Source organism: Taurulus bubalis (assembly GCF_910589615.1).
Source record: "Taurulus bubalis genome assembly, chromosome: 2".
Classification (NCBI taxonomy): Eukaryota; Metazoa; Chordata; class Actinopteri; order Perciformes; family Cottidae; genus Taurulus; species Taurulus bubalis.
The window spans coordinates 36,564,133-36,578,424 of NC_136590.1; the positions used below are offsets into that span (position 1 = coordinate 36,564,133).

General features: G+C 40.8%; 1 protein-coding gene across 1 annotated transcript; it reads right to left on the reverse strand.

The window, feature by feature from the left end:
• Nucleotides 1-3,973: 3,973 nt before the first annotated feature.
• Nucleotides 3,974-14,068, reverse strand: pld2 (phospholipase D2). Its single transcript, XM_079237003.1, has 23 exons — nucleotides 13,918-14,068; nucleotides 13,689-13,816; nucleotides 12,707-12,849; nucleotides 12,462-12,555; nucleotides 11,554-11,619; nucleotides 11,418-11,476; nucleotides 11,094-11,339; nucleotides 10,837-10,980; nucleotides 10,659-10,742; nucleotides 10,450-10,528; nucleotides 10,233-10,343; nucleotides 9,944-10,141; nucleotides 9,692-9,848; nucleotides 9,476-9,594; nucleotides 9,014-9,127; nucleotides 7,765-7,869; nucleotides 7,077-7,168; nucleotides 6,710-6,823; nucleotides 6,368-6,414; nucleotides 5,952-6,089; nucleotides 5,361-5,514; nucleotides 4,898-5,015; nucleotides 3,974-4,785 (listed from the first exon to the last, which is right to left on the reverse strand). Exons 1-23 carry the CDS (start codon nucleotides 14,045-14,047, stop codon nucleotides 4,561-4,563), a joined length of 2,865 nt encoding a protein of 954 aa, XP_079093129.1. The 5' UTR covers nucleotides 14,048-14,068; the 3' UTR covers nucleotides 3,974-4,560.
• Between the last annotated feature and the right edge of the window lie 224 nt (nucleotides 14,069-14,292).

A 14,292-nucleotide genomic window follows, 5' to 3' on the forward strand; every position in this document is an offset into this window, starting at 1 on the left:
CGTCAACTCCGCTCGACAGATGCAATTATATCCGCGATTTGTTTGGACAATTATCCGATCAAAAGACAGCTAAACTTCACGTGAGAGATATTGCAAACGCAGCGGTCACGTCACCGTTAGCCGGCCATCGGCACCGGTCTAACAACTGGCAGGTTTTCAACGCGACGCACCTCCGCTGCTGGACACCTTGCTGCGTTCATGTTGACAACATCCAGATAATGTTAGACGGGATGAAATGCTACTAACACGAACTACCAGATAGGACCGGTGTGCTGCCGAAAGCATTCCTCGTTACGCCGCTGAAGTGGAAAATAACATTTACGGCTCAACGGGCGCAAAGGTTGTTTTTAAGGAGAACGCAACGTCTGAGGTGATGGCGTCCCTGGACCCGTCCCCACCAGAACCGAGTGTCAGGCTGTCAGCCTGAAATATGTGTCCTCAAAAATATACAGACAAAATGAAGACAAAATGAAAATAAATGGCCTCGTTTGAAATACGATCCTCTGCGGACTGCAGTTGTCAAAACTTGTTAACACGACTTAAATATTCCTCAATTTCGAGCAGAGCGCACGTTGATCCGTAAACCGAGTCAGGTGCGCGCGATCGACCCAACGTCAACTAGCGAGCTAGCGTGGCTACGGCTAGTCGGCTAAATAGACTTTTCCAGAATAAACTTTCCTTCTTCATCCATTTTCTGTGTTGACAGTCGCGCCTAGCACTGCCAGCCTTCCGGGGGGAAAGCGCAGGCAAGCAGACGAGCACTATTTTTTTTATCGCCAGGCGCCGCCGTAATACTTGTAAATTGGGGCCAACCACTCTTTAAAGTTAAGCGTTGGCTTCGTTCTCACGCGTCCAAATTGTTTAGGAACTGGTAGTTACACGCCAACACTAAAGACACGGTGCAGTTTCAAAAGCGGCTGCAGCTCAACTTGTTATTTCGCCATGTTTTGCTTCCCGAGTCCTCCCTCCCACTTCCAGCCTTGTTGTAGTCTTGCGGGGTTGTACTGACGATTGGCTGCACACGCTCCTCAAGTGTTTTCTCCTCTTGGATGGCTACGGCGCTTCATCAGGGACAAATTACCTGCAAACATTACAGCGGAGCTCAACCTACGCAACTGCATCCGTCTGCTCACAGCAGCACAGCCGAGGTCGTCCTCGGACATACCTGTCCTGCAGTGACCTACTCTTTCACTCTGTTTAAATTCAATAAAAATACTATTCTGCTTGATAACTAAAGAACACGCTGCAATGTATAACAAAGTGTATCTGTTGTTATTAGTAACTAGTTGACCCTTTCCTGTTCTTTGTTTTGCTCTGATATGGCTGCCATCCTAACTATAGTTATAGTTATAGCTATTTTACATTGAGACCAGACTAACTTATCTTCAACAGATTATAATGCTTGTCAGTGATGCATGATTCACTTCCAAAGCAGTCCACTAAGAGTAAAAAAACAGAACAAAAATCTGGCTAGGTGCTTTATTGAACATTCATAGAGAACATTAACTTTAATTAATTGTTATGGTAAATAGTAAACATTTACATGGTTCAGTTTCTATGTAGTCAGTCTTCAAATTGTTAAAGTTGTGCTAAAATACAGAATTTGTTCCACGAATTAAACAAAGGATGCTACTGGATTTTAAAGTAGTAGTGAAACCAGTGCTTTACATATAATATAGAGCTCCCCATTTTGTTGTTGCTGTTTACATTGCAAAAACTACAGGAATGTATTACTTGTTTTGTATTTTGTGTTGAAAATGGGCTACAACAGCATTTTGTTGTGTATGCTTGTGTTGCATAATGACAATAAATTATCCTTTTTCCCTTCGCTTAGTTTTGTTTTCTTGCAAAAATGTCACGCTGTTTCTAGATGGAATCAGTAGTTCTGGCTGTCGAAGGCTATGTTTTGATACATACCATTTAAGTAAAAGAAGATATTCACTTTGAAATTCTATAAAAACAAGTGTATTGAGTTGTTCATAACTGTTTTTAAGTGATTAAGTAATCATTTTTATTATCTCTCAGTGTTAGTAGGCTATACATCAGCAACTCTAAGTAAATAAACTAGATCTGCAGGTTTTCATACACAAAGACTTTCACACCGTGACTTTTAATAACACAAATTTCTGTTAGTAGTATATTCATAAAAATGTATTGTAATGCTGGCTATTAGGCCAATAAAAACAAAAATCATGGGAGAAACAGTATAAGGTCACTTCTCAGTATATCACAGACAATTTCGGCAGAATCATTAAACTAAGTATACCTCCCAAGGCAACCATTTTGTGCTGTACAAGACAGGCTATAGCACATACCCAGCCCCTAGTGTGCAAGAGCTCATAGTGTCTTTTTACTTTTTATTATCTTCCTCTGTGAAAGGTGCTTCATGTAGTGACAAGGCAGCGATAATGTGTGCCCCTTGTCATCGGTCAGATTCACAGACGCATTTGCTCTGGAGTAAAGAGGTCTGGGAACCGGAGGGTTGCTGGTTCAAGTGAGGATCAAGTGTAGAGTGGTACTGGAGAAGTGCTAGTTTGCCTCCTATGCCCCATGAGCAAGGCACCAAGTTCCAAAAGTGCTCCTTGGACGCTGTAATGTCGCTGTCCATTGCCCCTAATACTAGGATGGGGTAGATGCAGAGGCGCAATGTCACTGTGTGCTGTGCTATGTACAATCTGTGACAATACAAACTGATTTAAATGTACTGGAACCACCTTGCTAGTGTTGCAGACAAAATGTTGTGCACAGACAGACACGTCTGTGTATTTCACTGGCACTGTTGTAGTTTCAACTATTTAAAAATTTTGGATTATGAACTGTATAATGTTTATGTCATGTACATTAATCCATTATTTCAATTCTCCATTAACAAACAGATCTCTTTAAAATACATGGGACAAGGAAAACGACAGAAAGAGTAAAAAACAAAGCCTCACATTCACAAAGCCTCAACATTCTGCCTTTTGTCTGTTTTGCTTTGCCTTTGTTCTCTAAAATCTGTTATGATACAGGAGCTTTGTAGTTACTGATGAACTTGGAAAGACTGTGTGCCATGTGAGAAACCTTCAAACATGCAAACAGTGCCCTCCCCCCAAATGTTCAATCTCAGGTTACAAAACCGCCTTATTTTCCTCTCACCTTGGTCAAACTACTTTTCTGTCACCTATATCTTCGAGCTGAAGAAACATGCATCACATTCTGTTATTGCATAATCGTAACCCAAACCCAGGTCCTGCTTTGCCATGAGAGGAAGGCAGCAAGTTCTGCCAAGTTATTACACGATATTTCAGTCAATACAATCTGGATGCTACATGTTCGTCCAGTGCGAGACTTGCTCAATAGTAGTGAGTCAGTGCTAATGGCTCAGTCAAGAGGATTAGCTGGTTTTGAGAGAATTACTAATACCGTGATTTCATATGAAACCAAATCTGAAATTCTTTGTGATTTAAGACTTGATGTTGCTCCGTGGTAATTGAACCGTGAATATGAGACACATTATGCCACTACTACTCAGTAATGGCTCAATGTGCCCAATAAAAGCCCAGTGCATGTAAATTAATAAAAAAAGGCAGATATGCGAGACATTTTATGGCACCTGGACACACCATGGAAATAGCTGAAGTGGATCGTGGAATGTTATGTACTGTTCTACCGACAACATGATGAAATAATAATTCACTTTGGTTGTCATGGCGACAAAAAAAAGAAGCAACAATTAGCGGTAAATCAACCTAGCACCCTTTCATTATCTTGTCCTCCTCTTCTTTCCCTCAAACAGCTTTCCCACCTGATCATCCATCCAAAAATATTTAAATGATTTTGCGTCGACAGATTTGATCCGTCCTCTTTCAACAGATTACTGTCTATTTTCCGGTCCACTATCCTGGTGTAGTAAGTTATCCCTCTTATCAGTACTCTCCCTTTTCTGCCCTATCCAGTTTTTATTTCAGCTACAATCCAGTCATCTCTTTATATATCCGTCACCATAACAACCACAAATGTTCTGACAGATTTGCTGGCACTGCAGTGAGAGGTGAAGCCTCCGAGAGAGAGAGGGAGTGCGATAGAGAGAGAGAGAGAGAGACAGAGACACCCACCCACCCAAAAACCTTGCACCAATAAATGTACACTATGTTCGCAAATAATGTGAGATGCTTGATTTCCAATACAACCTTGCAATCCTCCCCTGACTCATACATTCGTTTATGTGTGTCTAACACCACCGCCAGCCCTGAAGTTCAGATTGCACTGTGGTGCAAGTTATGCAGCAGACACGATCATTGCGGAAAAAAACTGGACAGTTTAGGTTAAGCTACAGATCTAAATCATGATTAAAAAAAAATCTACATTTCAGTGGTTATGTTCAGACTCATCGTCAGTCAAGGAGATAATATGAAAAACATAAACTGTGTTGAAGTGATGTCTTTCCTCACGACTGCAGCGTCAGTGTCATAACTACTTAAGTGTACTGTGCTGAACCATTAGAAACTACGAGGAGGAGCATGTGGTGCAGCAGCCTCTTAGCTGTTACGTGGTGGTCTGATCTGAGCTCAGCTGCGGTTATGTCCACAGCCCCACAGGAGCCATGCCTTCTTTAGTGTTCAGCGGAGGCAGTAGGTTCTCCTCACACAGGAACCTCAAGGGGAAGTGGACCAGCAGGCCTCGGACAGCCTTGAGCTCCACTCTGGCCTGCTCGGGGTCTCTGTCGCAGAGGCGTTCCTCGCTGCCGTGTTCCTTCAGCTGTCGCATGTTGTGCACAGCGTTGTCGGGCAGGCATTTGAAGACCTGTAGAAGATCAACCAACGAGAACAAAGGGGGTAAGAAAACCACACAATGCGACTGTTACTGACTAAAAAGATCATGATTTATGATGCACCATCATTTATATAATGTATACCTTGTCGTAAATAGTGGCATTCAGTTTAGCAGATGCATTCCAGCTCAAGAAGAAGAATTCATCGCTGATTGGATCATCAACATTGACACTGGGATCTGAAGAAGCTCCAACAAGAACACTGGTAGGGAAAAGTAATAAATAAATAACAGCCAAAACGTTCTGCAAGCACTTCTATATAATTCAAAGTTCTGAAGTGATAATTAAACTATATAGGTTTATCATAAGGGAAATTATTTAAAAAATTGAACATAATTTTCATATGAGATGATTTTCTTGTAAATCACAAAAAAAACAGATGGTCCCTCACTTGTTGCCAGATTCCATTTGGTAGCTGACAAACTAAGCTAATCTTGATGTTTTCCATGACAGACAGACAGGTGATGAACTCCCTCAGAGGTAGCAACAGTTCATGGTCATGCATAAATAAAATGTGCATTTTAGCAGTCACATATCTCGTCCTGACCTGAAACACTCTTTCCGCAGAGCGAGTGTGAGGGGTCCTGCCTGGTACTCCTGCCCTCCCATGACGGATAGGACCCGGTCTTCATCTTCCACAAACACTGCCATCTCACTATCTCTATTGCCCATCATGCTGCGGTCATTGATGTTGGCTGATCCTGGAACACGTGTGGAGAGTACAAGCATGAACAATCTGTCATTTCAGAGATGTCACTCAACGCATGAATCAACTCTCAAAATAAAATAACGTGATATAGCGTAAATATTCTTGACAATGAGTCCAGGTTTCTCTTGTTCGGTACGTTGCAATCTGTAGATAATCTGTGCATTTGTTGTTCAGAAATGGATTTGAACTTGAATGTTACAGGTTTATAGATAATGTCTGTGAGTGCAGAACTCAAAGCTGACTAATCACAAAGTCTGTGGAAGAAATTCATCTTGGCAAACAAACTGATGATTTAAGCGTTTTCATTTATGTTTAACACTCTCAACCTGGTTTAATATTTCAAAAATGGGCTTTAAAGTTACAGATTTAAATCCTGGCCATAGATAATGTTGAATGTCTTTGAATGAGTTTGCATCAGCGGTGACGCACCAATGATATAGCAGCGGTCATCAGCAATGAGGGTCTTGCTGTGAACATAGATGAGCTCTGTGACAAGCGACTCGGAGAGCTGGGTATGTTTTCTCAGGCCGCAGAGTGTGATGTACTCCGTCCACTGGTCCTTAAGAACTGGGGGGCAAACCACAATCACATTAATCACAAAGGATAATGCAAAACAATGGAAATGTATTAAGAAACTCACAGAGACTTTTAAAAATGGATGTGAAAAGAAGAAGAATTCAAGGATGAAAATGGAGACTGGTGGGCAGATACCTAGTACCAGTAGCTTCAGTTTAAAGAAGCAACACGAAGAAAAAGAAAGAAACATGTTAGAGAGGAAACAGGTGGTATTTAGTGATGTCAGGTGGATTTTTGTGTGGAAATGAGATAAGTGCCAGAAAACTCACCTTCAATAAGTCTTGCGAGAATGGAGTGCTCCCCTCGGCACATGGTCCTAGGACATTAATCCTTCATTAAAACTACTTCATCAACACATCATAGGACAATAATATATCGATAAATCACAAGCGATAATAAGTTGCTACAACTTTTAACTACTACTAATTCAATAACATAATAGTTTTACTTTCTTATCCACTTCTATTTTTTTTTTTTAAGTAACTGGTGAAACAGTTACTTTTGTAATACACAAAAGCCAAAGGAAAGTACTATTCTCCCAATTCAATTTGAGCAAATCCTCAACTTTTGCATTTTGCACATAAATGATAACGGGAGGAAAAGGCTCTCACCTGTAAGTGAAGTGCAGAATAGCTTGTATGGCATTTCCACCTCCAGTTTTGATGTCTCCCTCAAATCCAGGAAGCAAAGGAACCACCACAAACACCCTGTACTTCTTCTGCTCTCTGCAGTAAGACACAATGTCAACAAGTGTACCATTTAAACATTACTACAAATGGACTATTCCTTCCTATTCCTCCATATTTGTTGGGTAAATGCTGCAATGTACTCATTTTTCAACCTTTTTGAAATGTACTTTGTTTTAATTTCACTATGAGCTTCATGGAAAAACTGCTTTATAACTTCAAGGTTCAAGATTGTGGGTATGCAAAATAAATGAAGCGCCTCGTAAATCTGCCTTGTGCAATCAAACCAGACCTGTGGGCGCGCAAGATTCGATTCACAATGGCATCACCGATCCCGTTATAGATGGTCTTCCCATCGTCGGCACAGCTGATAAAGAACTGGTTCTGAGGGCAGAGAAAAGGCAGATGGTGGCTCGGTATGAGGTGAGGGCCAACACAGGTAGGTAGCTGGCAGGGAAAGAGCCAAACCGTGACTATATTCAGAATCATGAGAACTCATGCTTAGACACAGAATCTCTCAGTGACATGTCAAATTAAAATGCAAGTAAATAAGAATCACATGCTGAAACATCAGAAATGAAGGGAAGCCAATCTATATATACACAAATAGAAAAAAAATAGAACCCACTCTTAAGCAGTAACAGTGACATTTTTTTGCCATGTATGCTATGATTTTGAAAGTATCAACAAATCATTAGAAAGCATTGACACATACATACATATACACGTATATATATATATATATATATATATATATATATATATATATATATATATATATATATATATATATATATATATATATATATACGTATATATATACGTATATATATATATATACGTATATATATACGTATATATATATATATACACACGTATATATATATATATACACACGTATATATATATATATATACACATATATATATACACATATATATATATATATATAGATATATATATATCTGTTCCTGCATTACCTCGATGTAGATGTAGTGCTCGCTGTTCTCGATGGTGTGGATATAGGCATTAAGGATCGAGCACTCATTGATTCCAGTCGACCAGTGGTCGGCAGAGCGCAACACCTGGAGATGAGACAAGTCAGTCCATGGGATGTGTCTTTCATATCATAATAACTTACTGTGATCAAGTCAACTGCAACGTCCAAGTTTAGCTCAAGACTGGGACAGAGAAGAACAATGAACTTAAGCATTACTACGCTATACATTTTTTTTTAAGTACTTTTCAAAGCTTCAGCTGTATTATCGATGTTCAACAAATCAAAAACCTGAAACTGCTTCTCTCAGTTGTTTTGTTGTGATGTACTCAACTTGTGCCTTGCATCAACTTCTACTTTACATATATTATTGTGCAGACACGCTATGAGCTCCACAGCTCTGAAACAAAATGGGAGAACTGAGTCCCTGAAACCTGAATACGGGACCAACTAAACCTGATAGGAAAGCTACGGCATAATAGGGAGCAAAGGTTAAGGTTACAGGCCACCATAGAAGAAGAAAGTACACACTGCAAAAGCTATTGTTACTCAACACTCACTCAGTCAGTATGGCGTGAGAACAATAGCCTCTGCCACGCCAGTTGTGTTTCTAAGGCTAGCATTTCACATGACCTAGACCACATTTCCCATGAAGCCCGTTGAAAATGAGATGCTTCCACTTGTTTCCCCTCCCCGTCGTTGGCAGTCCATTTGTTTTCCCTGGCTTTACTGGAGAGGATAAACATGTTGGAAGTGATTTTCTTCCACAGGCTTTGCTCTTGTTCCACCATCTGCCATAGCAAAAAAGTTCTGAATACTTAAGCGGCAGTTAAAAAGGCAGAACAGTGTCTCTTTGTTGTACCGTTAAGAAATTCATTTGATTTCCTGCTAGCTCTGACTCAGTGTCTCACAACGTAAAATGCAAATGGTCTTGCTTGTTTACAGTAATTATATTTCACTTGTTTCCCAACATAATATGGAGATGACCAGCAACATAGTTTCTTGTATAAACACAACATATGTGAAGTTACTTTAAATTTCTGTTCCTTTCCTCAAATGAGAGTTTAAGGTTTCAAACCCTGATGTTGTCCTGATGAAGGGCATCTTTAAAGCATATTTGACACAGAAAGCTCTTTTTTAATTTGTACACTAAGCCATATTTAAAACACTTTGGTAGTTTTCTGTGTTTCCATCATGTGTGTATAGTAACTGGGTCATTAGTGCTTAAATACCTGCACTTTGGCCTTGCTGGATCCGGGCACAGTGAATGAGAGCGAGTCAGCAGTGCAGTGAGTCTTGGGAAGAAGGTAAGGGTAGAACTCGTCCTTGTACTTGTTTTTGAAGATCTACAGAAGACAAAACATATGAATGAATGCAAGATTTTTGACCTTCCTGGTGGTTGTGTTTCCTACAAATTCACTTTATTTTACTACTTACAATCTGAGTCATATTGTTGTAGTTGTGGCTAAGAAAAACAATATTCCAACTTTATTTTTCGGCTTTAAATAATAGACACATTTTTGCTTTGTATAGTTACGGTAAAATATGCATTGAAGCCAACTGAAGCCTATATATGGACTCATTTGTCAGACTGAAGATGTTCCAATCCAGTAGCATGATGAGGATGTTTACAGTAGTATGACCCAGGTAACCCAGGTATCTTTAAAATGGCCGCGCTTTGCTTTGAGCCTGACCTTAGTGAAGTTCCAGCGCTGTATGAAGTGGCGGGCTACATCCCTGGCAGCGCTCCCATGAACAGCTGCAGAAAAATCACGCCATGGCATGCGGGGAACCTGAGTACGGTCGACGTTATCTGAAAAATATATAAAAAGCAAAACCTTTCAGCTCTTTCCTCTCAATATGTTTGCATGTATGAGATACTGAATGAGATTTAGAGCTTGAGACAGTACCTTCAAACGGTTTGTCCAGTTGGACCCAGTCTTTCCTGATAAAGTTGCTGTAGTCTTTGCCAAGCCACAGTTTAGTGTTGCCAGTCAGGTCATCAGGGTCCTGCTCTGCTTGCTTATCTGGTTCAGATGGCTTTGAACCGTCAGACACGCCATTATCCTAGATAGCAGAGACATATGTGAGTGTCTACAGGGATTGTGACACACAGGTTCATGAACTAATGTAAACACATGCATGCTTTATCAGTTTCTTACGACTGCATCTCCTTTGGGCTCCTCCTTGGCCGTCTCTGTCAAACCCAGGTCAGTTAGCCGGTACTGGCTATCATCCCACCTCCCAAACGCCAGGTCAACCCCCCCCACAAAGGCCACTGTTTGGTCAATGGCCACGGTTTTTTCATGGTGAGCCCACATGAACACCACAGACGACACATGGTCAGGATGCCGCATTACCTGACGGACATAGGAGTTCAAATTGATGTTAAGGCATAAGATGAGGCCTCTGGTTATTGTGTGTATCAAATTATGTGGGGATGTGACAGACCTTGATGTTTGGGTGCATGTTCATAAGAGTCCTCTTGCTGTGCTCACTATTGATGCCAAGGGCCATCTCCATCTCTTTGTACAGCAGAACACACACTTTGACTCCTTGTTCCTGCAGGAAGGTTAAATAAGACAAAATGTATCAGCGCAGGTAATCTGACATTTGAAAATGATTTAACTGGTATGGAGGAGAAGAACAAGACATATAGAGTTCTTACTGCTTTGCGTTTCAGTATCTCATCCAGGCGCCAGTAGTTATCGGTTGCTGGTCTCTTTAGGAACACTTCAGGGCTGAGCCTGACAGAAAAGACATTTACATGATTAACATTACAAATAAACTTCATATGTAGCTAAAATAATAAAATGTTCCAAACTTGGTAAAACAAAGCTTCTTCATCAACAAATCTAGTTTTTTGCAGACACCTACCACCAATCTGTGATGAAGATTTCCTCCTTAGCTTGTTCAAGAGCATCAGCCAGGTCTGCAAAGTAGCCACTTCCATTCACATACCTTCAAACAATATCCATGAGCCATAAAGTTTAGCAAATGAGGATGAAATGGGAAAACAGATAGTTGTAAATCTCCTGTAGAATATGTATCTGACCATTTAGTGAGTGTGTTCTCCCGTGGTGGAGCAAACCCCTCGAAGCGTTGCACTTTGAGAAAGTCGGAAGTGTCTGCCAGCCGGTTGATTTCATGACTCCACCAATGAATCTGTCTATAGCTGCTGCATCTGATGATTAGACTCCTGAGCAAGAGCAACAGGCCATGCATCACAAACATAACATATCCTTAGGTATAAATACATGCAGTATTGTGGAGCTCTCAGTACGAAGGCAGGCAAACAAACAGCTGACCCACCGAGTGAAGTTCTCAATGCAAACTCCATATCTGGTGTCTGTGTAAGCACGGCCCACTTTCACTTTGAACTCCGGGTCAAACAGCAACACAAAGTTGATCCTGCTGTAGTCTCGGTTCATGTACATCAGGAAGGAGTCTTTAACCACCAGCCAGCGCCGCGACCAGCGGAAACAGAACTGGTGATGGCCAATGCAGTTGAGGCCTTGGATCCGGTGACCCCCCGACCTCTTGAAGATGGGTCCCTCCCTGAGACAAGTTGACACAATTAATCTTTATCACTAAACCTTTCTTTGTGCCTCACACACTCTCAGTAAGTTTGCTTACAAGCCTTTGGGTCCGAGATCATTGACGAAAGAGAGAACTCCGACGGAGAGGAATTCCAGCTGAAAAAAAGCAGATGTGAAAATGGCATCGTGCTGTATGACATCCGCTTTGCGTGTCTTTGTTTTAAAGCTATTACCATGCTGTGATCATTCCTGCAAAATGAGTTCTCCAGCAGACCATTCAGGTACTCCTCAAGGTGTTTCTGCAATAGAAAAGCAGGTCAGTAAAAGTATGTTTTACAATTTTGAAATGCAAATTGACACCCAACAAGGCCAAAGACGTGTAGAAGTGAGTCAACGGGAATGCCTGAAACTGTTTGAATTTTATGAATTGTAACCGGTTTTGTTCTGTAGACTTGATGTATTACAATATATTTATAATACAGCAAAATTGAAGAAAATAATGTAAAATTGTATTCTAAAAAAATGTTGTTAAAGAACTGTCAGTCCCAAAATCTATTATATGATATTTCCTATAAATAGAATATACTGTATTATATTGACCCACCAAAATAAGAACTCTGCAAAGACCAACACAACAGCAGTAGTATGTACAGTAGTTCATAGAGAACACCAATCTTCTGGAACCAAGCCTGCCAGCTGCCATGGCCCCGCTTTCTCCTTCCACTGCCCCTGGGATGCCCCTCCTCTCTACCTCCTTCTGCTTGACCATGCCTACTACTCATTATATGAATAATTTCTGTCACATTCATTGAATGTGCTGTAACTCCGTTACGTTATTCATTCTGGCCACATGGCATCTATTGCTTCTGTCCATCCGGGGAGAGGGATCCTCCTCTGTTGCTCTCCCTCAGGTTTCTTCCCCTTTTTTCCCTGTGAAAGGGTTTTTACTATCTTTATTGGGGGAGTTTTTCCTGTTGCGATGTGAGGTCCCGGGATAGGGATGTCATGTGTACAGATTGTAAAGCCCTCCGAGGCAAACTTGTATTTGTGATGTTGGACTATATAAAATAAACTGAATTGAACTGAATTTGTAAAAAAATACATTAAAATCTTTTAAATTTCTGATTGGTTTGTTTGATACCATTTTGCTGGAGGACCTCCTGGTCCGGTCAGTCCCGTGTAGGCTGGGCATTTCCTCTGACATGGCTCTCAGCTGCTGCCTCTCCTTTGCAAATCTTTGAGAGAAATTTGAATATTCAAAATACTTGGTGCTTGAGAAATCTGACCATAAAAACTCAGAGCAATACATCACACGATTTACATTGCAGATCTCTCAGAATGAGAGGTTGCTTTGCACGATTAAAACAAATAGATTGGTGCACCGACCTTCCCAGAGGCAGCAAGTGAAGCATCATCTTGTGCTTGTAAAGGTCTCGATGCAGCTCTTGGAAGTGCTTGTACTTCCTCTTCACTGCCCAGTGGAAGTGGCCATGTGTGAGCTTCACGGTATACAGGGTGCCTACGTGGACCTGGTGGGAGGTTATTGAAAAGATGTACATAAGCAAGGTAGTTTAGGAAAATATGGTACATTCTTAGAGTTACTTCATAAAACCTGTTGTGCTTCTCGAAAAAAATAAACATGATCTTGTGCTTTTTAATGAAAATGCACGTATAGAAATGTAGCATGAAAGTTCAAGGAGAAAAGACTTTTTTTTGTAGTGAGCTCCTGATTGTTAAATTGTCTACATTGTATTTATCCAGCACATTGCACTGCACTTTTACTGCTTTATTTTGGACTCTGGTCAGATGATAAACTGCATTTTGTTGTCCCAGTACTCTGTGCAATGACAATACAGTTGAATCTGAATCTGAATCTAAATGAATGCACTATCTTCAGAAGCCCCAGCAATAAAACCTGGCATCCCAGAAACCACTTCCTCAGACCCTCTCAACACTATACTCACCTGATCTACCTGTCAACATTGCATCTACACTCAGCACAGAGCAGCTCCCCGTGTCATTTCCAGCCTAGCTCTCTATCTGAACACCAGGAGGCTAATATACAAGCTGAACCAGCTGGCTCGAAAAACAAACCATTTCAAGTTCAAACACTCAGACAGCAGATTTTATATCACATAATGTTAAAACGGTAAAGTGCACTTGAGTTTAACTTAATGGTGTTTTCAGCCAGGCTTTACAATGAAATCAGATTGACATGGTAATAAAGAGTGAGTAATACAAGTTAAATGTGTGTGCTTTAACTTCAAGCTTATCTAAAGCCTTCTATAAATACAAACATCTTATTTACAACCACCAAATAAAAAAAGTAAATTATTTTCCATACATGATAAGAAAAAACCTGGTGTACCTTTGAGCGAGTAGTGTATTTCTCTGTGTTGTCCACTCTGCATGAAATAGGTATACCAGGCATTAAGAAAGGCACACCCTCATCTTTTACTTCAGGAAGATGATGCACCACATAGAAAGGGCGACCGTCTGCAATTTGGAAGATGAGAACATTTTAATAAAAGTCTGCTGATGCAGCCATTAGAGCTTCAACAGTTCAATGTATTTACAAACAGGATAGTTTGTCTTACCACTGCTGGACATGAGGCCATCTCTCTCGTCTGGAGACATATCGTGAATGTCATGAGAAAAGCGCCTAGTGTCCAAGTTTTGGACCGTTGAGCTTTGAGCCGCCGGCTCGATCCCATCTGGGCTGGCCATCGCAACGTTGTAGCGAGTGCCAGCTGCCCTGATGCAAAGACAAAAGATAAGGGAGGTTCAAATTTATAGTTCAGTGTTTTGCACCTTCCCACCACTAAGCAAACATCATGAGCACTACAGCAGCATGCATGAGAGAACTATATGGCATTTCATCACCTCAAAAAATTAACAATTAAGTCAGTCAGTATTCCAGTAAAGGCATAAAAGTGAGATATTTTGGAGTCTTACAATATTGTAACTCCACA